Source organism: Harpia harpyja, chromosome 2, assembly GCF_026419915.1.
Source record: "Harpia harpyja isolate bHarHar1 chromosome 2, bHarHar1 primary haplotype, whole genome shotgun sequence".
Classification (NCBI taxonomy): Eukaryota; Metazoa; Chordata; class Aves; order Accipitriformes; family Accipitridae; genus Harpia; species Harpia harpyja.
Window position 1 is genome coordinate 47,540,441 of NC_068941.1, and position 22,018 is coordinate 47,562,458.

At 40.2% G+C, this 22,018-nt stretch overlaps 1 protein-coding gene across 1 annotated transcript; it reads right to left on the reverse strand.

Moving 5' to 3' along the window:
• Nucleotides 1–3,520: 3,520 nt before the first annotated feature.
• On the reverse strand, nucleotides 3,521–21,578 carry AADAT (aminoadipate aminotransferase). The gene is given in 15 exon segments (XM_052779078.1): nucleotides 3,521–4,472; nucleotides 5,653–5,754; nucleotides 6,396–6,502; nucleotides 7,984–8,048; nucleotides 10,337–10,398; nucleotides 11,227–11,323; nucleotides 12,599–12,681; nucleotides 13,906–13,971; nucleotides 14,491–14,700; nucleotides 16,003–16,077; nucleotides 16,712–16,844; nucleotides 17,888–18,056; nucleotides 19,714–19,782; nucleotides 21,148–21,368; nucleotides 21,370–21,578. Coding segments are annotated over 15 exon segments (1,620 nt in total). The 5' UTR covers nucleotides 21,489–21,578; the 3' UTR covers nucleotides 3,521–4,430.
• Between the last annotated feature and the right edge of the window lie 440 nt (nucleotides 21,579–22,018).

The following is a 22,018-nucleotide window of genomic DNA, read 5'->3' on the forward strand; positions in this document are numbered from 1 at the left end:
TTAGCGCTGGCCTGGTGTCTCAAGCTGGATCTGGTTAGAAATTCCAGCATATAATAAGCAGGAGCCAAAATCCTGGGCCAGGCCAATGGTATTCTACCTCTGTTAATGCCTGATTTTTTTGAGGAAAGTGCAGAAAAATATTTTTAATCTTTTGAACCTTTTAGGTTCAAAGTTCATTAGTAGCCAAACTTAGAGAAAGTTCAAAGTTCTATGTAAATCAAGGAACAGAAATACCTTCGTGTTAATTTTTTCCAGGTCACATCACAGTATATTCACTTGCTATATCCATCCAGATCTGATCTAATATAAGTTGAAAATAAAAAGAAAATCTAATTTTGAAGGTATTCTCCAAATTCTGCAGAGCTAGCAGGGAATCTTCTAGCAGCAGTCAGATTTGTTAACACATTTCTGGACATTCATTCTTGCAAAGAATCAGCAAGACCCTTATCCTTCTCCCATGGTGATATCTGAGCTTTGCAGGGTTACACAATAGCTTCCACAGCCATTATGAGAGAAGTGAGGTACTGGCATTCCTGGTAGCAACGTTAGAAGAATGAAAATGTATGTTTCTTTGTATTTGCAGAGTGCTTTTCATTCAGAATGATTACGGTTCAAACACTGCAATTGTTCTGTTCCTATCTAAGACACAGCCTACAGTGGGCTGCTCAAAACCTGTTATTAAATAATAAAGAAAACAAGTCAGATTAGGGCATGCACCAGTACAGCTCAATGGAGTTCTTTTAAATATTTGCCCCAGTGTATCACAATCCAGCTTGCAAAGGCAGAACTGAAAGTACTGCAGATCTGTAGGCCACAAGGTTTTAAAATACAAGGCTCCACACAGAGCAAACGATTTTTAAAGGATGAAGTTTAAAATGAAACTTGCATTCAGAATTTAGGGGACAATCCCCCCAAACTAAACTGTTTTCCACAAAAACTCTATAAATTCTTGGACACCACCACTGATGCTCAGGGACTGACATTCAATTAGATGAAATAATTCTCTGCACGCTCACAGTTTAATGTAAGAACTGTCATATTGTATACACACATACATTCTCTCTTCTAATGAATTCCCCATAAAAATATTTTTTTCCTCAATTACTCATTAATCACAGCTGTGCTGAAGGGCTCTCATTTGAAAGTAAAGGGGGATATTTTCCTTCAGATCAGTGACCTGTGTGAACCTAAAATTTGTAAATGTATTTTATGCAGAAGTTCAGGAATTATGTTGAAGTTGTTACAGTTAATACTTCCATTCTCCCAGGGAAGAACCACTCCCCCTTGCTACATCTGTAAAACTCGCAAAGCAGAGGTGGGATGCATTGCACGAGTCTAAATGTGTGGAACAACACATGCATACATGATGTGCGTTGGGTGGGTTGAGGTTTATGTCCCTTGTACAGCAGAATTGTTTGGGTCGTACAGTGGCCATTTGTCCAGAATTTCTCCATGTTTTTCATCTGTCAAAAGCCTGAAAATCCAGTGGAACCGAAGCGTAGGTACAAGAGAATGGGCAGGTAATTGCCCACTCAGAAATAAGTCTGGAGAGCCAGCCTGCCTGGAGCTGCCCACAGGTCAGGCAGCTCTCTACAGCACTGCTGTAAGCTCTTTCACAGCTGCCCATACCTAGGTAGCATCAGAGGATGCGCTTCCCACACCGAGCCCTCTCCTTCCTCTGTATCCTCTCTTCCCCAGTGGTAGAGTGTGTCACTTACATCAGACGGCTTAAACCCAGCTGTGAATGAGAGACATTATTTGCTCTTGGATGGACGAAACAAAGAGAAAACGAAAACTTTCATTTGCCACATCATTTCTTTCTATGTGAACCTGTTGCCCACCCTTTTCCTTTTGTCTCTAAGTGGCTTCCTCCAGCAACATTTAATCACAGCGAATGCTCTCTCCCGGGAGACCAGAAACTGTGCTTTAAGAGGTTCAGGGAAACACTATGTGCATATAAGATTTCACTGCCATTGTTCAATCTGCATTGCTCAGGATGTTAATTTAATTTTAGATGCTTCACCACAGTCAGGGAAAAAACCAAACTCTCTCAAATTAGCTGATAGCAAAAGCATCTAATGCGTAGCAAGTTGAATTGCATTTTGCTTACATTCAACTAAATTAACATTCAGATCTCTGAAAATTAAGAGGTGTATTATTCAACACATCAACAATATAAAACTTGCTTAATAATGATATTTTGATTACATTTTTCTAATTCAGGTCTGGCTGAATGACAATATGGCAAAAGTATCTGACAATGACAATAGCATTTGCCTGAGAACTAACACCAGTCTTAAATAACGTTTAAATTTATTCCTCTGTTTTAATTAAACACACATCAGTTCGTTCTGTTGTATAAAATGATTTCCTAAATGGAGCCCAAGATAAAAATTGGCTTACTGATAGCAAAGTAGAGCTTTCAAAATTTCTACACGTGGTTAACAAACGGACTTGAAACGTGAAAACTTGCCGTTAGGCAGCACTGCACAGAAGGCACCGCTAGTATGGACCCCCCATTAGCACCATCAGTGTAAAAAGGGACACATTTGTCTTCAAAGCCAGCGCTGGTGCCCCGAGAGCAGCTTTGGGACTGCAGGCTCTCCCCGCACTATGTCACTGTGTGCGTCCTGGCTGCCCGAGCCCAGCCCGACGCCGTGGCGGGGCTGACCTCATCTACTGCACCAGGTTGCCCACCTGCCCACCAGCGGCAGCCCGCTCCTGCTGCTGACAGGGAGGATCAGAGGGGAACCTGGAGATGGGGATTGGGTTGCAGAGGAGGTGTGGTGGGACAGCAGACCCAGCCCCATGTTTGCAGAAGGAGGGCAGGAGCGACAGACAAGTTGGGACCATACCAAGTACTTTGAATGGGTCTGAGAGGAAAGGTGTCATGTGCCGATATCAAATTGGAGAAAATTAGTCTGCAACTGGACTAAAAGTCGCAGTAATCTGGAAAGAGGGTTTGATATCTGGATTGAGTTTAGATATGCTGCTCAAGAAGCTGCAAAGTGCAGAGATGGCTTGGATGTGTGACTAAATTAACAGGCTTGAGATAGAGATAAAAAGTGATGCTGGGCTGAAGGCACTGGAATGATCCTGATGATAGGAGAGATGCTGGGAAAGGCACACGTCTGTGCTAGTTTGTTATGACACATGCTACTTACGACTACAGGGAAAAGAGGGGATGAAAATCATTGTTAGTACTAAAACCAGGACTCTAGTGAAACTTCCAATTAAGCAAGGCTGTGCCTGACCCTTACTTGGTTGGGTTGCCCAAGCTGCTGAAGGACTGGCTGGATCCTTGAACACGTATTTTTACTTTGAATTTCTGAACACTTGCACATAAAGAAACAACCATCTGCTATTGGTGGAAAACCACAGCACTTTCATCCAAAGAGTAAATAAAACTTTAGTCACTAAGCAAAATGGGAAGCCTTGGAGAATCTGTACAGTTAAAACTTTCTGAAGGTTTTGTATATGTTGCCAAGTATCAAATGTTTGGATGATAATGACCAAGGGATTAGAGATCAAAACATTTCTTTATTTTTTCATTTTGCTTGCTTTGTACATCTGGCAGTGTCAGGGTATTGTCCATTCCACGATGTCCCCTGTTCAGTTACTTATGCTCTCCATTCAAAAACACGTCTGACTGATATAACTAAGAGCAGAGGGCAGCCCTATTAGCACATTCACATGCCTTTGCAAACCAGAGATGTTCTAACACAGGTACAGAGTAATTATTCACAGACTGAAGTGGAAGCCAGCAATCTGAAAACCTTTTACAAATTAGAGAATGAGCTGCAAAACCCATGCAAATTGCAAGGGACCTTAGGCCAAATAGTTGTATTTGTAATCACAGCCTAATTTTGCTGGATCAGTTTCAATTTTTTAGCATCCTTACATCAGTTTTGTCTGACAAAACTGTAGTAGAATTAAATACTGGTCTTCACATCTTCAAAACCAGATACCATACAGCAGGACAAGAAGGAAAGCGACACACAAAACCAATTCCAACATAAGGTGTTGGAGGAATGTATCAGTTGGGATTAAGTAACAGTGGCTAAGACCACCTCAGGTGCAACTTCCCAAGTAACAGATTTCCCTGTTTCCCAACCCAAATGGAAAACAAAAGCCAGAACAAAAATCAATTCAAATCTAATAAAACCATGGATTTGACAGGAAACAGAACATTTTGGTTTTGAGTATTTTAAATGTTTCTGAATTGGAATAAATTTAGCAATGCAATGTCCTGTCAAAAAAATTAAGCAAATCATTTTTCACTCTTTCATTTTTTGCTTTTTTAGCTGAAACAATCTAAGGAAACATCCACTGTATTGTGCTTGCTTTTAAAGTGTTCTGATGAAATCCAAATGTTAACAAATATTTTCTGGAGATGACTTTGATTGCTGCAAGAGCTCTACTTAGCTTTTTCACAAAGCTTCTTTTATAAGGTCAGCCAGTCTCTTGAAGGCCTGAAATGACACAAATATGGTTCACGTTTATATTCCAGCATTACTTAAATAGGCAGCATACCAAACCTGTAAGGCTACTAAAACTACCCTAACCATATACAAACTCAGTATTTTATACTGCAAAATTCTGCTCATATTCTCTGTTTTCCTTTTATAACAACATGTATGGGCTTTGACTGGACAAAGCTTCCACTTCTCTGACAGAAAATACAAGGCAGAGTTTTCTGAAACAGAAAAATATATATATTGATTTTCAAAGGTTATTTGGAGTTCAGATGCAACTAAACAGTTGTACTTTTAATACGACTAGTGATCTTCTGGAATAGTATCGCTTTTAACTTAATATAAGGGCCTAGAGGCTCCAAGGGTGAAAGAAAAGGAAGAACAGTTGAGTGGGGAAGCATATAAAAGATACTGTTTGACTGTCAATAGTATGGTTATGAATTACCTTTACAAAGGAGAAGGAAGAAATAGAAGAAATACAGAAGAAGAAATAGAAAGGCAATAGAAGCACTTATCTCTTACACACCTTCACAACTGAATGAAAGTACAACTACAAATACCGAACTGTTTCAAGGACCTGAATCAAACAAGTATTAAATCTGCACAAATAAATGTCTCTTATTTTTCTTCCCACTGATTTTACAGATACAGCCAAATAGCATCCAAAATGTTCCTAAAATACATAGAAGATTAGTTCCTGAGAAATTAAATACAACATATATGTCAATTGCATGAAAGAAAACCACTATTCTTTCTTATAAGGGATTGACAACACACACACACACACACACACACAGAGAAGAAAACAGGTAATTCAATCTCAGGAATGGAAAGTCTGAAAAACAAAAGATATGTGATGCCTGCTAATACTAAAACAAATATCAAAACTTCCTCTGACTTCAGTAAAGCCTTTATGAATGATGTCTGGGAGGATTAAGTGTGAGGCTCTACATGTATGAGATACACAGAGAAATTTATTTTATTTATTTATTTATTTATTTTTAAAATTTTAACAATTTGGTACCTTTCACGTCATTTGGATATGAGTACATTGCCTAATAAACAGTTAATACTGCTTCAAAAGTACTGCTTAATCACCAAAGTAAGTAAAAATAAGGGAGCATTATTATGTGAGAAACTGTCTTGATAAGAACGTAGAAAAAAAAATCTCACTTACCAGATCCATCTGGGCTGGAGAAGACAGAGAGAAGGAGGCTCTGACATAAGAACTAGGCTCTGAACTATCGATATTGAATGCTCCTCCAGGAACCAGTAACACCTAAGAAAAATTGATTAGCACCCAGTTATCACCACTTCTACACTATGTTAAATTACATTTGAGAAGGCTCACTGCTGAAACACTGGTATCAGAACATGATGTAACATATTTCTTCTCTTCAAAATGAGAAGCCAAAAATACGCAACCTGGAATCAGACTTTTCATAACAAAATAAGGGGCTCTCAGGTTTTGGTCACCTAGGCTGGTGGGTTACCAGGTCTGGCTTATCATCACAATGTTTAGAAGCACCAGTGAGGTGGGATGTAGTTTACTCAGTACACAGTGCTGGCTCTTATAAATTGTAGAAATAAAACCACACTTAATTTCTGTTATTAAAAAGCTATAGTGGACAGCCATCATTCATATAGATACTTATATATATGTTGTATACATGACATTGTACTATATATTATAATGGTTTAAGTAAGCTGATTAAATATCAACAACTGACTACAGACATGAAAATATTTTATTAATGAGTCACTGTGCAACAATGCCTGACTTGCAGACTCAATGATGATGCACAGCAAGTTCCCCTGCTTTTTAATGTGTGTTCATATGTGCGGATAGATACGGTAAATTTATTTTATCCTTCCCTCATTTCATTTTAACATCATAAGCTGTTAAACCATAGGTCATACTTCTTTCTGCAAAGCTTTTTCCATGATCAGCTGCTGTGTATCGGAAACACCCTTAATTTTGATCCATAAGAACATGCCAGCAGCAGGAGGGTACCATTCTGCCAAGTCTGGAGAGAGAAAAAAGAAAGGAATCAAGAAAGAAACTTCTGCTTTACCTTTAACCGATACATCAGATTTAGTGATGTTGTAGATTTGTTGCTCCAATGAACTCAAAGGGAATGGAGGCCACAGAGCCAGGATGCCACTTCCCAAATTTAAAGTACTCCTAACCAGATCTGTGTGGGCTTACTGCACTTGTTCTAGTATCCTCAATGCTTTTTTGTGAATGTGATTGCTCTGAATTACAGAAATCCCAAACATTAACAAACTATACTTGTTGATTACTTTCAGATCAAGTAAACAACCTAAAATAATTTTTCTGATGCAGTTTCTCTTAACATCACATTGACTATCAATACAATTTAAAGTGTAGCAAAGTGCAAAACGGTTTTCCTTTAAGTTACAATGATTACAGATTCTTCCCCAAAGAAAAGGAGAGCCTAGGAGTTATGAGGCAGATGGGAAGGCTTAGAGAGGATTTGTGTCTTAAATTACACTTGCAAACTTACTGTATACCTTTTGTTTACCTAGAATTCTTTATCTGGTTTTGGACATATTTTTGAAGAAACTATTTATTTGACTTGACATCTCATCCAGCTCTTCCTTGGTGTATTTAACCATTACATATCGACAAAATAAAGGTCTGTCTTCCATAATATTATGGCTCCTATTACTAGAAAACATGAAGACCCTGTAGTCTTTTACGTAAGTATATTCTCACAATACACTTTAAGGTAGCCCACTGCTATTACACTGGTTTGATACTTGGGGAATTGAGACAAAGAGGACCTACCTAGGTCAACAACCCAAGGTTGTTCAGAGCTATGTAGAAAAAGAAATACTTCATATCTAAAAACCTGGAATTAGCAAGAATAAGTACATTAATGACTGTGTGGTGCCCAAGTACCCATGTCCCATGGAAGTATCCTCTAAGGTAGGTGGGCAATTCTTAAGCAGTTATTGCTGATTCCACTTAGACTAACTAAAAGGAGTGAGTCACTAACTGTAATTGCATTATCGTTGATCAAATTCTTTCTATGCTCCGTGACTAACCACAAAAGGGAACATTTGAAATTGATTTTGGACAAAGAAATGATTATCAGTACTGCTATATCAGTTGTTTATACCTTCTTTTAAATTAAGGCCACTGAATCTGGCTATTTCAGACAGAGATTTTAAAGACAGAGATTTTAAACATGAAAAATCTAAGGACATAGTGGAGTGAAATATATGCTCTTTATAAAACTGCTTTATATGGTAATGTGGTGAGCTTTTTTTCTCATCACCATCTCCTTGTCCCACCAGAAAAGTATGAAAAAAGCAGCACTAGATAATTTGTCCCAAGCTTAATATTTAATGTCATTAATTTGCTTATAGTGTTTATCTGTCACTTCAGTCAAGAGATGAACTTCAGTGATTTTTCTTGAACGCAAAGATGATAAATAGCTAGAAAAAAATTTAAGTAATTAGCTGTGTTGTACTCACTGACCTTTCAACCACTTGTCAGCAGCAATGAGCATTGCATCCCGCTGGGTCCTGTAGAACTCCACCACTCTGAAAGTAAATTATCAATTCAAAGTCATGATCCCATAGCACTTCAGAGTCCATTTGTTTCCAAAGGCAGAAACAAAGCTTTTCTACTTCAACAACCTAAGTGCACATTTAATGGAAACATAAGCATATCCTAAATGGGCACAATACAGTATACTGTGTGTATAAAATTTTGTGTATGTATCAGAGAAGTCTTGAATGCTTCAGCATGTCTGCAACAAAGCACTGATCAACCAGACAGAGGAAGTGCCTGTGTGGCTGCTTCTTAAGCTTTACATATGTCAAGGAAACTCTTTACATATTATATCCATTCTGTCTATTATATCAGTGGATACAAGTCCTGTTAGCAATATTTACTGCACAAAACAGGCATACTGAAGAAAATTAAGGACTTATACGTATGCAAAAGCACAGCCTCAGTATTTGTGCATTTGGGTTGAATTTGTGTAATATGCACACATGGAAATAGTATTTCACAAGGTAAAAAGCAAATCACAGGATAAACCTGTCATGACTATTCGACAGCTTCCCCTTTTCTATCCCCTATCACCTTCACACTTAAAGTAAAACTACCAAATGATTCAATCTCTTACTAGGGAAAATTACCCTAACCCAAGTTTCAACATGGACAAGTCTTGTGCAGTGGCTTTTGTTGACATAAAATGAGACAGCTGTGCAATGGGAGGCACAAGAGAAATGCCTGATAAAGAGTTCATAAATCAGATGCAAATAAGTTCCCTTCTCTGCAGAGAAAACATACTTAGTACTTTGCATGATTTTACGTTTAGATTTTTTTTTATACTCTCTGACCCAATAGCTTTGATTTCTGGATGTATTTTATTACACCTGATAGAAAAACAGTGATACTACCAAAGGCTTATATAGTTTTGGGACTCAGCCTATACCAATTGCTGCATTCTGCATGAAATGGTAAATCTCAGTTATGCAGTTTTTACCATATCACAAATTCTGTTGCAAGTTTTTTGCCTTTCTGTTATCATTTTACTTTCATGTTGGAATGAAATTATAAGTAAGACCAGACTTCCACAAAAATGTAGCTGCTCCAAACAACAGACTAGCTCCTACTCAAAAGCATGATCTAACAAGTCAGCCTTGTCCAAATGGTATCACCTGGAACAGATTGCAGTCAGCTGTTGGGCCTCATAAGTAAGTCACCTGACAACTGAGTCTAGAAGGTTATAAAGCATTGCAGTTACCCTACTGCAGCACTATTTTAATTAGTTTGAGAGGAAGAACAGTTTTCTGGCTTGAGCAAGGATGCCTTTTAGCCTACAAGAAGAAGGTAAGTGAAGAGATGCATTTAGAGTATATTTTTTGAACTGCTGAAAGTTGAGCTAAAGTGTGGTCCAAGTTTCCCTGCAAAACCTATCTTTATGCTCCTAATTCTTAAAAGAAGGCAAAGCTAGGGCTGATGCGTCTGCTTTGTTTTTTTTTTTAATGCTGGTGTTTACAGTATGGCCAACAGGCAGGTGCTCAGGGGCAGAAGTGGCTGTTACAGTGAACATAAGAACCTTCTCCATGCTTTGCCCATGCTCCTGTTACATGCCTCTGCAGAGTGTGGCACACTCCCCCGAGGTAGGAAGCTTGGGGTTCTAACTGCATCTGAAATGAAGCATGGATACTCAGAGAAACTATGCTCCTCCAGCAATAATAAATGAAAAACAAATATGTGTCAGTCAGTATGTAAGAAATGCCTTGCTGAGTTATACCTTAGCCCAGTGCTCTGTCTCTAAGAATGGTGATAATGGCAATGTTTAGTGAGTGTAGGTGAACCTCACTGCTCTCTGTAGGTCTTTCTGTCATTAGATTAAGGATGTTAGAGGGTGAATCCCCACTGAGTTAGTGAGACAAGAACTCCCTTTACAGAAGCTATGCTGACTCCTTCTCAATAGATTATGTGCTCAGTGATCTTAGCCTTTGCTATAGACCCTACCACTTTCACAGGGTTGAAAACTTTATTCACTGACATGGAGGTCCCAGGATCCTCCTGAGTTCCCTTCAGATGGGAGCTGCGTAATGACTGTGCCAGTGGACTGGCAGATTGTTGGTCTGTAGTGGTAGGTTACGTGCCCTGACCAGCATGTCTGTAACTTCACACTGAGCTCCTTCAGGACTCTTGTGTGAATACTGTCAGTCTTGGTGACCTGGCTTACCCATTTGGCCTAATACTGGTGCACCTCCTCTGACCCGGTTACTGCAAAGAATGTTTTATGTAGGTAACAAGAAGCAGAATGATAGATGATGGGATTTGGCATGTGACATGACCCTACCTGTCTATATGCTCCAAGAAACCCTTTTCTCCCCATTGCTGAAGCAGCTGTGATATCATGATCTAAAGAAATAAAACACATCGTCAATACCATATTTTAAACAGCACTCTTCCGCAGACATGAAAAGATATATAGCCTGATGCATTATCCAAAATTCCACACAGGCAACAAATTGCATGTGGGGTCTCTTGGAGCCCTTTATAAACAGAGGTGGCAACAGCAACAGGCCATTGTAGTCCATGTTACTGATGTCTCCAAGGATCATGGCCATGTTTGGAAGTTGGGGTGGGGGGAGGGAAAAAATGGATGCAGAGTTAAATATAATAATCAGGGAGAAAGAGGAAGGCAATGTATATTGCTTTACCTTCCTGCCCATATCAGCCTCTCTGCTTTAATACTGCCTCTATGACAAATTAATGGAGCTGGAAGATGGAAGCCATATTTAGATGTGGTCAATGTCTCCTTTCCTTATTACTAACCATGAAGGGGCTGTAGTTGGCAGCCTGCTTTGTAATGTCTTTGTGGGCTGCCAGTATTGTTCTAATTGCAAAGTAGAATGAGAAACAGAAAAAAACTAAGTGCTTCTTCCAATGTATGCTTTACACTGAGGTTTTTCAAGTGAATCTACTGGCAAGAGATATAAAGTATTTTGAATCTTGATTTGTGAAATCTGAGGGTTAAGGGCATATTAGCTGTGCTTTCCGTGCACTGAGACACCCTCTAGCTCTGGTTGTAATTTCTATGGTGGTCTCTCCTTTGGCAGAATTGACTGTGTATGTGCTTATTATAAACAAAACTGCAAAAGTGCAAAGCTGTTTGTTTGTGGTTTCTTATGACTTGGAATATGTTATCTTTTCTAAATACAGTTCAGTTGGCGGTTTGGTACTTGCCTGTGTGAAAGTGCTGGTGTGCATTGTTGAAACCTGAATGTGTAGAATAACTCTGTCAATAAGAGGCTTGGGACCTGTCAGAAAACCTATTCTTAACCTAAAAAAAAAAAAAAAGAAAAAAGTTACTACAGAAATGCAATGTGCTAATACTTTGTGTAAGTTGTAGTTTAACTTATAACTGGGAAAACGTGTAACCATTTCATTGACATTGTAAGGATCTTCTATGCATTTAAGTTTGTTTATATCTTAATACTGCCCTAAGCCCCAGGCTTATGCAATTTATTTCACGACTTTGATACTTGGCTCATAAAAACATTTAAGGGTTTTTAATGCTTAGAGTAGCAGCTTAGTTCTGAGACTTCAGGACATATCCCACATTTGTAAGCCTTCCTCTGCAACCATAAAGATTACATGAATCAAAGGGAAGAAAAAGATAGGTTTTCACATAATGAAAAATCATGAATGCTCAGGCTTTATGAAAAACAGATGGGAAGTGGCAAACAGCTTTACTCTTTCACTCCCTTTCAGTATAGCAGAATAAATGGAATTCAGACTGATAAACTAGATTCTTATTCATGCTTCAATTCTTATAACCCATCTTTATAGATTGGCTGAAGTTTTTCTTTGAAGAAAAATAGAACCAGTAAGCTCATATGCATCTTTGACAAAGATGAAATTGCATCATGCCTTTTTGCTGTGTCACTTCTGAAAGTGCAATCAAGCTTAGCATCGTCTCCTCACTTTCTCAGGAATGGGGTTATAATCCACTAGCTGCCAGTGCAGAATTCACATTACTTTCATATATCTATTAGGATAATAAACAAAAGCAAGTTAAAAATCAAGTATGTTGACTTGTGTGAAATGGAAAACAGCCAGTTTAGCTTTTCAGGCAGGTGGAAACAACCTGAAAGAACTGTAGGGCTAGAAGACGAGAGATCAGTATAACCCTATGAATAGTTTTTGGAGAATGATGCCATCATTCCTCTTCTATATTAAAGTCCAGGGAGTCTGCAGGAATGGTAAGACATAGAAGGAGAAATGGAAAAAGAGAGAAAAGGTCCTAGGAGTTCCAGGAACAGAGCTGGAATCCAGCACCTGTCTGCCTAGCTGGTGTCTGCAAGAATGGGCTGCCTGGGGAGAGTGGCTTAACTATCAGTATCAGAAGAGAAACGGAATCTGGAGTTAAATGACTGCCAAGAGATGACATGAGAAGTGAGCAGACTGAGAAAAGCTGTGGATCCAAAAGTACATTCCAGAAATGGATAGGTATTAGATGAAAAAACACTATGACATGTCTGATCATTTTGTATGAAGTATTAGTCTTGTGCCTTAACTGAACAGGCAATGCTGAGCAGTCTAAAGCTGGCCTTACCCAGATGAGAGAATTTTAGAGAAAGAGTCAGTCCTGATAACTCGGCCATCCACATCCATTGAGAGGAAAGTTGGAGCCCATGGCTTGGAAGAAAAATAAAAAATAACATTCAAGGTGCTAGTAAGGATTACGATGGAATTATTTTCTTTACTATGAAGACATAATTAATTTCCTAAAGAAATATTTTGATAGTAAATATTTTACAGATGTGCATTCCAAGGAAAAAATGCAGTAACTTGCTGACAAGTGATTGTTCAGGCTAGCTGTCTGAGATGTGATCACAATGTTCTATGAAAGTCATCAAGAAATCAGCCTTGTTATTTTTTTGATGCTTAGCCCACTGTTCACCATACAAGTGTTCAGTTCAAGTTGTGGTATGATGCCATAAGTAGGAGAGAGAAATAATGATTTCTCTGCTATGATTTTTTTTTAATGGAGTAAACAGAAACTGTAATTTCTAAGATGGGGACCTGTAACTTTTGGCTTTATCTTAAAAAAGGGAAATCAGAAGATATGACCAAATTTTGATGACCTGAGTTCAGCGCACTTTTTCGTTATCAAGAATTCTGCTTTTACACCTTCTCCCCTTACACTCTCTAACAAAGCTACACAATGCTATTCAATAAGTGAAGCAGTTTTATTGCTTCCTCCCATAAAAACATGTTTCAAAGTAGAAAATATTGAACTTTAGCTTCTACCAATGTTCTATTGCTTTATAAGACCAGCTTTTATTCCTGAAGTTAGGTACTTTTGCAGACTGTGCAACTGTAGATCCATGTGTGAAGATGGGTCAACACTTGATTGTTACCCATTTGGGGAAAATTTATATGAAGGAGGGAAGCTGCCTATCCAATACTACTTCCTGTGGTATCTGGGAGAACTCCCTCAGGTTGTCTAAAAGGCAAAGGGGTAAAAATTGGGATATAGTAGATTGGGAGTAGGCAGTCTTCCACTGAATGAAAGAAGAGCCTGGGCTGAAAGAAACATTGAGGCTGCTATTTTCATATGCTGCTTCAGTGGCATACTTGTATTGCTCTGGAGGCAAAGTCTTTTGCCATTTTCTGACTACTGAAGGAAATTCTCTCCTGTATAAGGCTTGAGGCATTTGAACCACTGATTCAGGACAGGATTGATGCAATAAAATGCCACAAAGGGGACAACAACTGAAAGTAGTATAGACTGTGAGGCCTACAGCTACCTTGGCAGGACATGAAGAAGGAGCATGCAGGAAGATCCATGGCTCAAACCTTAGTTCTCTCCTGGACCAGAAAAGAAGGTGTTACTAAGGAGTATGGAAGACAAATTACCTTTTCAAACTGAAGAAAGTAGTAAGGATCGTCTTCTATTATAAGGAAATCATATTTTCTTGCAAGCTAAAGAAATGAATAAAAAGTAAAGATTTGTTAAAATGTAAAGACACTGTAAATTCAGTTCTTCCTATACCTTGGGCCTATTACCAGGACCATGTTATGATCTTATGGATTGCTCATTTGCTATACACAAGGCTCTGTCAAGAGAAGCTTTCAAATGCCCGAATTAGACATCTAGCAATTATAAGAGTAAACATGGTACCTGCAGTACAAGGACACATGTATATAACTGAAGGTCTGTTCCATGTAGCATTCAAACTGTGCAGAAAACTTGCACTAAGTCCAGTTTGAAGCCCATGGCAAAGATATCAGCCAGCAATAGGCTACTATTGCAAAACCAATTTATCTAATGCATAGTCCACCTCTGAAGAGTTGTCATGAAAGAGGTTCTGCTAGAAACAAGTTCTAGGAGGAATGTCTACTGGACCAATAATGGGCCCAAATACCACACATGGGGTATCCTCAACTGAAACAAGACTGCCATTTATCCATTTCCACCTACAAGATTCACCAGCTACGTACCTGGTAAATCTCCTTCTTGCGCTCTGTGGTCAAAGAGTTTCCAGTTGGGTTGCAGCCATTCGGAATAGTGTACAGGAATTTGGGGAGGTGGTGGCTATGATTTTTTACATCTTCTGAGCTCCAAGTAGAAAGAATTTCTTTTAGAGCTTTTGGAATAATGCCATGTTGGTCACTAGGAACATTAATTATGTTACAACCCAAAGGTCTCAGCTGTTGATAGGAGGAACAAAACTGTCATAATCCCATAATTCAAAGGTCTTCCTTTTGTCACTGGCATTGTAAAATTTCATTGACACAAAGTGTTTCTGACTTTATAGCTATCTCAAACTCCATTTGCTCATTATTCAAAAGAAAGTTTGCCTGAATTTGCTGTGAAGCTTGTCAAACTTAACACATTACACTTTGTTTGCCCCGTTAAGCCAGCTGAGAAGAAATGGGTATCTCCTATGTTCAATTGCTGCTCTTCTCTAGGAAATCACATAGTTTTGCAAGCAGAAGGGGGTTTTGTGAATTTGAACTGTATTCTCTGAGGATTTCTTACGCTCTCACCACAGATCGTAAGTTCATGGCACTTTCATTTCCTCCTGACAATTTACATTCTACTTCAGTGGAAGTACCAGAACTATAAGCTACTCTTCACTGACAAAGGGCAAAGAATCTGTTCTCAATAGATATATTCAGCAATACAAAGGGGAATGAAATGGTGCTACTGCAATGACATGTTGACAGCAGTATGAAAAAATATAGGTAAAATACCAACAAAAAAGTATGCTGTCTCCCCTCTGAGGAATTTCAATTTGTACCATGTAGTGCTCTGCATTTTTAAGTAAAAATGCAAGTTGCTGCAATGTCAAATATATTCCTAAAAGTATATTTGATTAGACAAGATATATTCAAACTTAGCACAGCAAACAGTAACAAAATTCCTTTTGATGCAAGGGGAGACTAGACTGAAATTGTGATGTATTACCTATTTTAACCCTTCTTAACAGTTCTTATGCATTTTGAGTTGATATTTATTTACATAGTGATTAAGCTATTTTTCAGAAGTAAACTTTGCTATTTTTGTATAGTTCTTACTAATTTACATCTTCATACTCGTATATGAATGTTTCAGGCCTATTCCACTTTTATAGTATTTATAGCTACAGTGTAATCAGCCCATGCAATTCTTCAGGTGAATGTGCTGACATGTTAAAATACCCACTTGTTATAAATTTGCTTCAACCTCACTAGGTTGTGATGGCTTTCTTTCCAATTCCAAATGTAACCTTAGCCCTTGAATGAACTAGGATTTGGAAGAGGAACTTCTGTCCTGGGAATAGCTTTTACAGAACTTTTAGTAGAAAAGCTTCTATGAATTCATATTTATGAACTGGACTAACACTAAACTTGATTCTTAGATTGGTTTTTACAGTAAATACAGTGTATATAAGCCTGCAGATCTGCTACTAAATTGCTGTTTACTTCAAATACAGCATTCACAATATTTTGTAGCTAAAGAATACTTACAGCCGCTAGTGTCCCAGAGTATGTAGGTGCATCCAAAAGGATGTTGTCACCAGGATTAATGAGCATTTCAAACACCTGTAAAAGAAGAGAGTCTATTTTAGAAAGATTGTGCCATTCTTGTGCACATGCTTCATACTTCTGACTTAGTGGAATTAAAAATCTTGATTAGATATTAGTAATCCCCTAACCACTTAATTATGCTGTGAGAAAAGCAATGAACAGATGAAAAATCTGTTTGAGAGCCAAATGAAGCTAGGCAATCAGCTAGAGAATACCAATTTGAAATGGAAAGACAGTGCTCTTGTACAATAGAAACAGTGCTTCAGTTACAGAAAGGATCAACTAAGCAGTGAGAGTGGACTGGAAAGGGTAATTATTTAAGAAAGCCTAACATAATTAGAATTGAGTTATGGTAAAGCAAATAATGCATCTATGTACTTATTACTACACTACTTCTGTAACATGAAATGTTACCTTATAGCATATTTTCTGACAGGGTCTTTGGTTTACTTGAACATTCATGCAGTCCTGACAGATCAGACTGCCACATCAGTTTCATTTCAGTTCTGTTATCTTGTATTGATAATACCGTGAGATATACCCTGCATATAGTTTATACACTAGCACTTAATGCTGAGTATAACTGAACTTATGGAATAAACATCTCTCTGAAAGAAATGCTTTTAACATATGAAGCTTTTGGTCTTACTTTACACAAGCCTTCCTGGCTACCAGTTGTGACACACACTTCCATTTGTCCTTGCTCAGGACTATAATTGGCTGTGGGGGGATTATGTAGATTCCGCTGGAAATCCTTTAGCCAAGACAACAGCTCTGGAATCCTGAAACATGAATAAAATAAGGTGTATCTAACATCTGATAAAGGCTGAAGCTAGGCTGTTCCTCTAAATCACTGCCAAATCTAGCACACAGTCCTGAGTAGGATTTCAACTGTCACAGATACACTTAGATGCTGATTTTATGACTGCTTTATCAAATGATGAAAATGAGATAAATGTTTCTTATGGAAAGGCAGAAGAGATGGGCATCTGTGGTCCATACACCAAATTATCATACTGTAATCTGGGTGGTAATGATTTGCCAAGGATGGAATAGGAGTGGAGGCTGAACAATATCCACTCCTAGGAGTGATCTTTCCATACTCAAATGTGGCAATGTGACAAAGCTTGCAGTACTGCTAGTAACAGGCTGCAGATAATAAGGATTTCTGAAACAGATTTTTAGAAAAATATGTCTTAAGATCTTGTAGGATGTTCACAAATGGCTGGGTTCATTTAAATATTAAGAAAAGTCTTAACTTCACTGATTAATGGCCTGTGTGCCTCTAGGTACCTAAATATTTTTACAAGCCTGACTCAGTGCTGTCTGCTGCTGAGTTCACATGAGTGCTGAGGTAACTTAATGATATGCAATTTTTGTACTAAAGATGACAATACTATAAATACCGCCAACTACCACAAGTAGTACATATTGACTTTAATATATAGTACCAAATGAAAGCAAAACAAATACTCCAGAATGTGGAAACTATGCATTGCAATACAGTATCTTTTAATGAGTATCTTATTGCAAAACACAAAATGATTCCTCCTAGTGATTTGGGAGTCTGGATTCTCAAATACTAATAGCCAGGAGATGCTCTGGCTTGAGAATTACTAGTATTAGGGTTTGTTTTTTTTTAATTACTTGTCTGCTCAAAACTTTCCACTTAAACTGAAATGTAAATAATGAGGCAAATTGAAAGAATTTAAACCTGGTTTTTGTAAAACAGGTTTTAAAAGCACAGGTGAATTAATGCAATAATAAAGGATTTTATGATCCTTTGATTCTGGTATCTTGAAGTGCAAGCAGCTGTGACAGATACCCTGCTGAGGCTGAGTACTGGAGAGCTCTCTTCATCAGATCTTCCCCAATCTCGACAGCAGTTCCATGTCCAATGGCAACAGTAGCCCTCTTAAATGGAAAAACATTAGGGTTTGGTGCCCCTCCAGCCAGAGAGATGAGAGATGGAGGAGACTTCTGCATCAGTTCAGCTGGAGTAAAAGGAAAAGACCTTGGTTACAATTCAATTATTGTAACACTGATCATATTCTTCAGTCAGGATATAATAATGGTCCAGAGAAGTTCATCCCATTTTTCACCTTATTTTTTTAACTGTCATGAATTCAAAAGTATGATAATTCTTTTTAAACTCACCATTCTACTTGGATTAAATAGGTGTTGGGGGGGGCAGGGAGGGAGACATAGGTGGGACAGACCAAACCAAAAAATCATCTTTGTTAAAATAAATTATAAATAGCTGTTTTTATCTTATCTGGACTGTTCTACTATTATAAAAACTTTTTGTGTGACTGATGTCTTTTAAGCTTCACCTTAATGATCTTCTGTTTAGACTGACTTGGAATGATTTGCTTTGGTTTTTGTTCAGTCTCACTTTAGCTGATGTGGCAGTACTGCAGCTACACTAGTAGTTACATATATGATTATAGCTTTTCCATAGGGGAATGGGAATGGTTCTGGCAGCCCAGCTTTGGTGGCAGAGGCACTGTGTAAATAATTCAGTATGAAGAAAATATTAATAACTTGTGCTTTAAAATCACAGTTTCACAATCATTCAGATCCAATCTATGCAGTGCAGACTGGACCTTAATCCAGCAAGGCACTTGATTGCATTAAATCTAAGAGCTTACAATATGGCACTTATGCTGGTTTGACAGTTTTACATCAGATATGAGAGGACAGATGACACCAGATCTGGCATAAAGCCCCCAGTTAATGAGTTTATTCTCCGCTATTTATTAGCAACTTGAGCATGGGGAGTTAATTCTTATCAGTTCAGCAACATGGGTCATGTCGGTGACTTTTGGTCTGGTAAAGAGATATTTACTTTGTCATCAAAACTGCAGCCTCAATGTGTCTTTCTGCACAAGCTGTGCTACTTAATATTTGTGTTATGATGCATATCAGTGTATCACTTGAAAAAGTATAGAGATTGACTAGAGTGAATTAGTTGACTTAGCTGTACCTGTATAAAGCATTTTAAGCTGAACAGCAAATGCTAACCTGTTACCAAGAGATGAAATTGACCCCTGAAGGCTTAACTAGTGATGTATGTCTCATGCTCTCATTCTGTCAGGTCCCTGTAGGTTTCAATTGAGTAAACAAGTAGGCAGTTAACCTTTTCTATCTGTCACACAGAACACTATGTAACACGGTAGCCTAAAGATAGTGTAATATAGAAAAGGAAAGTGTAGCAACACTGAGGGGGTGGGGCGGTGAGGAATTTAAGGACATTAACAGGATACAGGAGAGCTAGGTGAAAAGAAACATTATGCTGGAACTGAATTTCAAGTCATTAGCAGTAGCTTGTTACTGGACAACCAGCATAAATTCAGTAGCAAACTGTGCCAAAAGCCCTGCTTCAGAAGCAGTAGCAGAGACTTTTCAGATACCTGTTGAAGTGACAATACTATTTCTTCTGTCTGGATGGGTTTCTGAAATGGCTATTCACTTCATTCTTCTTTATACCTGCTTGGCATCTCAACTTGACAAAAGTCAAAGCAGTTAACTGGCCTTGCTTGTCAGCTTACAGCAGTTTTCTTTCAAGACCTTTCAAGTCTTTAGCCATGATACCCCAGCGAAGTTCAGAACGTAGAATGATACCCTTCCAGAGAACGAGCATATACTCACTCAGAAGTCTTATTGGAGATGCTTTTCTTGCTGCGCTCACAGTGGTGATGAACCGAGAGTAATTCATATCTGTAGGGAAAAGAGCAATTAATTGAACATGAAACTAGAAAAGTGAATAGGAACCCCAGTGCTTTTGGTATGTGCGTCTCCCACAAGTGATGCTTCCAATTTGTCATCTCCATAGATGTGCTCTACCATAAATTAAATGTCAACTTCTTCATGTTAAAATCAGTGCTGGCATTTATTTTCCTTTTTGAACTAAAGGAAAAGGTTTCTGCTTCATACTCACAGGTTCTGTCACAGCCTCCCAATGACACTGGCACAGCAAGACTAGGCCAGATGCTGCTGTTCTGGTAAACACAAATAGCAGTACAGCTTTTGTCTGGAGAATTTGTTGGTGTGCCAGTGAACAGGAAAAAGCCCTTTTCCCCTCCCTTTACTGCCAGCTGTGGAGCTTTAAAGGCAGATTACAAATTTGGAGATCTGACAGACCTTAAACAACCATCAGCTCTTTTTTAATGAGAATCCAGCTTTATTTAGCTGTATTAGGTATTGCATTTTAAGTGCTTTAATGATTGCAAGCCATCGTTATGAGTCACAACACTTGTCAAGTTAGATGTGTGGTGGTTTTTTGTTTGTGTGTGGTTTTGGTTTGTGGTTTTTTTTTTTTTAGGAAGGATAACTAAGAATGTCTTTCAAAATGCTTCAGATGAGTGTTTTCCCCCTTTTTTCCTTGGTGCTGATAGAGATTCAGTGGATAATGAACTGCAGTCCCGTGGGAGGCCTCAAGGCCTGCTCTCACAGGAAAGCTATCTTCAAAAGGAAGGAAAGCAGAGGAATGAAATGAAGGGCACAGAGACCCTGTCATTTTGACTACCACTTCCGAGTGTGCTTCTACTGAATTCACAGAAAATAATCCTCTAGCAACCACAGCGACATGCATGTGCTGCCACAGCGACATGCATGTGCTGCCACAGTGACATGCATGTGCTGCCAGCTATTAAAAATGATCTGTCGAGCAAGGCTGCTTTAAAAAGCCACCAACCTCATGCTTTCCAAAAATAACTTTCCTCGCCCTCCAGCGCGTCTCCCCCAGCAGAAGCACACCGAGGCCCTGCCGTAGCGCTGTTGCCTATATACGAAGGCTGGCTCCGGCTGTGTTTTCGGGAGTACCTGAGGCAGCGCTTCACCCCCCCCCCCTCCCCCCCTCCCCGAGGCGACTCCCGAGACGCCCCACCGCCGCCCCCCCCTTCCCGGAAGGGACACGCCGCGGGCGGGGACGGAGCCCCCAAGGCCGCTCGGAGCGACGCGACCCGACCCGACCACCTTCCTCCGCTCGCAGCGGGTACCCGAGGGCCGCGGCCCCTCACGGCGGAGGGGACGGTGGCGGACGGTGGCGGCCGTTGGCCGGGCCGCGCGCGCGCGCTCACCTACCGGCAGGACGGCGCGGAGCCGGCGGCGGCAGCGGCGGCGGCCGGAGAGGGCAGCGGCGGCTGCCCGCGCTGCTGGGCATGTGCGGGCCCGCCCGCTCGGTGCCCGCGCCGACGGGCGCTGGGGCGCGGGCGGGGCGGTGAGCGTCCCCCGGGGCGGCTCCCTCAGCTTTTCGGGGCCGCCGAGGCCCCGGGCCTGGCCGGCGTAGCTGGCTGCTGGGGGGGTGGGGCAGCTGGTCCGGTAGCCGCAGGCAGCGCGGCCGTGAAGGCAGGGCGGTTGCGTTCCGCTGAGCGGGTTTGGACGCCGATCCTGTGTAGAAGTCGTGGAACGCACGGCTCCCCCATCGGTTCCTTCGGTGTAACGTCCTGAAAACGAGGGCTGGCGCTCGATCGGTGCGGGGAGAGGGGAGGTGGCCGGGCCGCGGGCACGGCAGCGGGCTGGGCGGCGCCGGGGGGCAGCGCGGGCCTGCCGCCACGAGCGGAGGTTGGCGGTGGGGGAAACGGGGGGACAATGGGAGACCTCGCGTCGTTTTCCTTTCGTCCGGAAGGACGGATTAGTGGGCCTGGCGCGTTCGGTCAATACGTCAGTTTTGTAATAAAGTTATTAGTTTATAAATCGCCAAAAAGAGGCAGCAGCGTGGAGCAGGCGAGCTAAACCCGGCGTTGTCTCGCAGACCTCACCAGGGCGGCGATAACGGAGCAACCGGGGGTATCGTTTTCCTTGTGCTCCAAGGTTCGTGAAGCAGCAGCAGCAGCAGCTGCACAGCCAGTCTCTGACCCCACTGCTTGTTGGGGCCTGCTCTGCTGGAGCCCCGCGGGCTGAAGGAACTTGCTTTGGTTAAAGCACAGCAGAAACATTCTCGTTTTTCAACCGA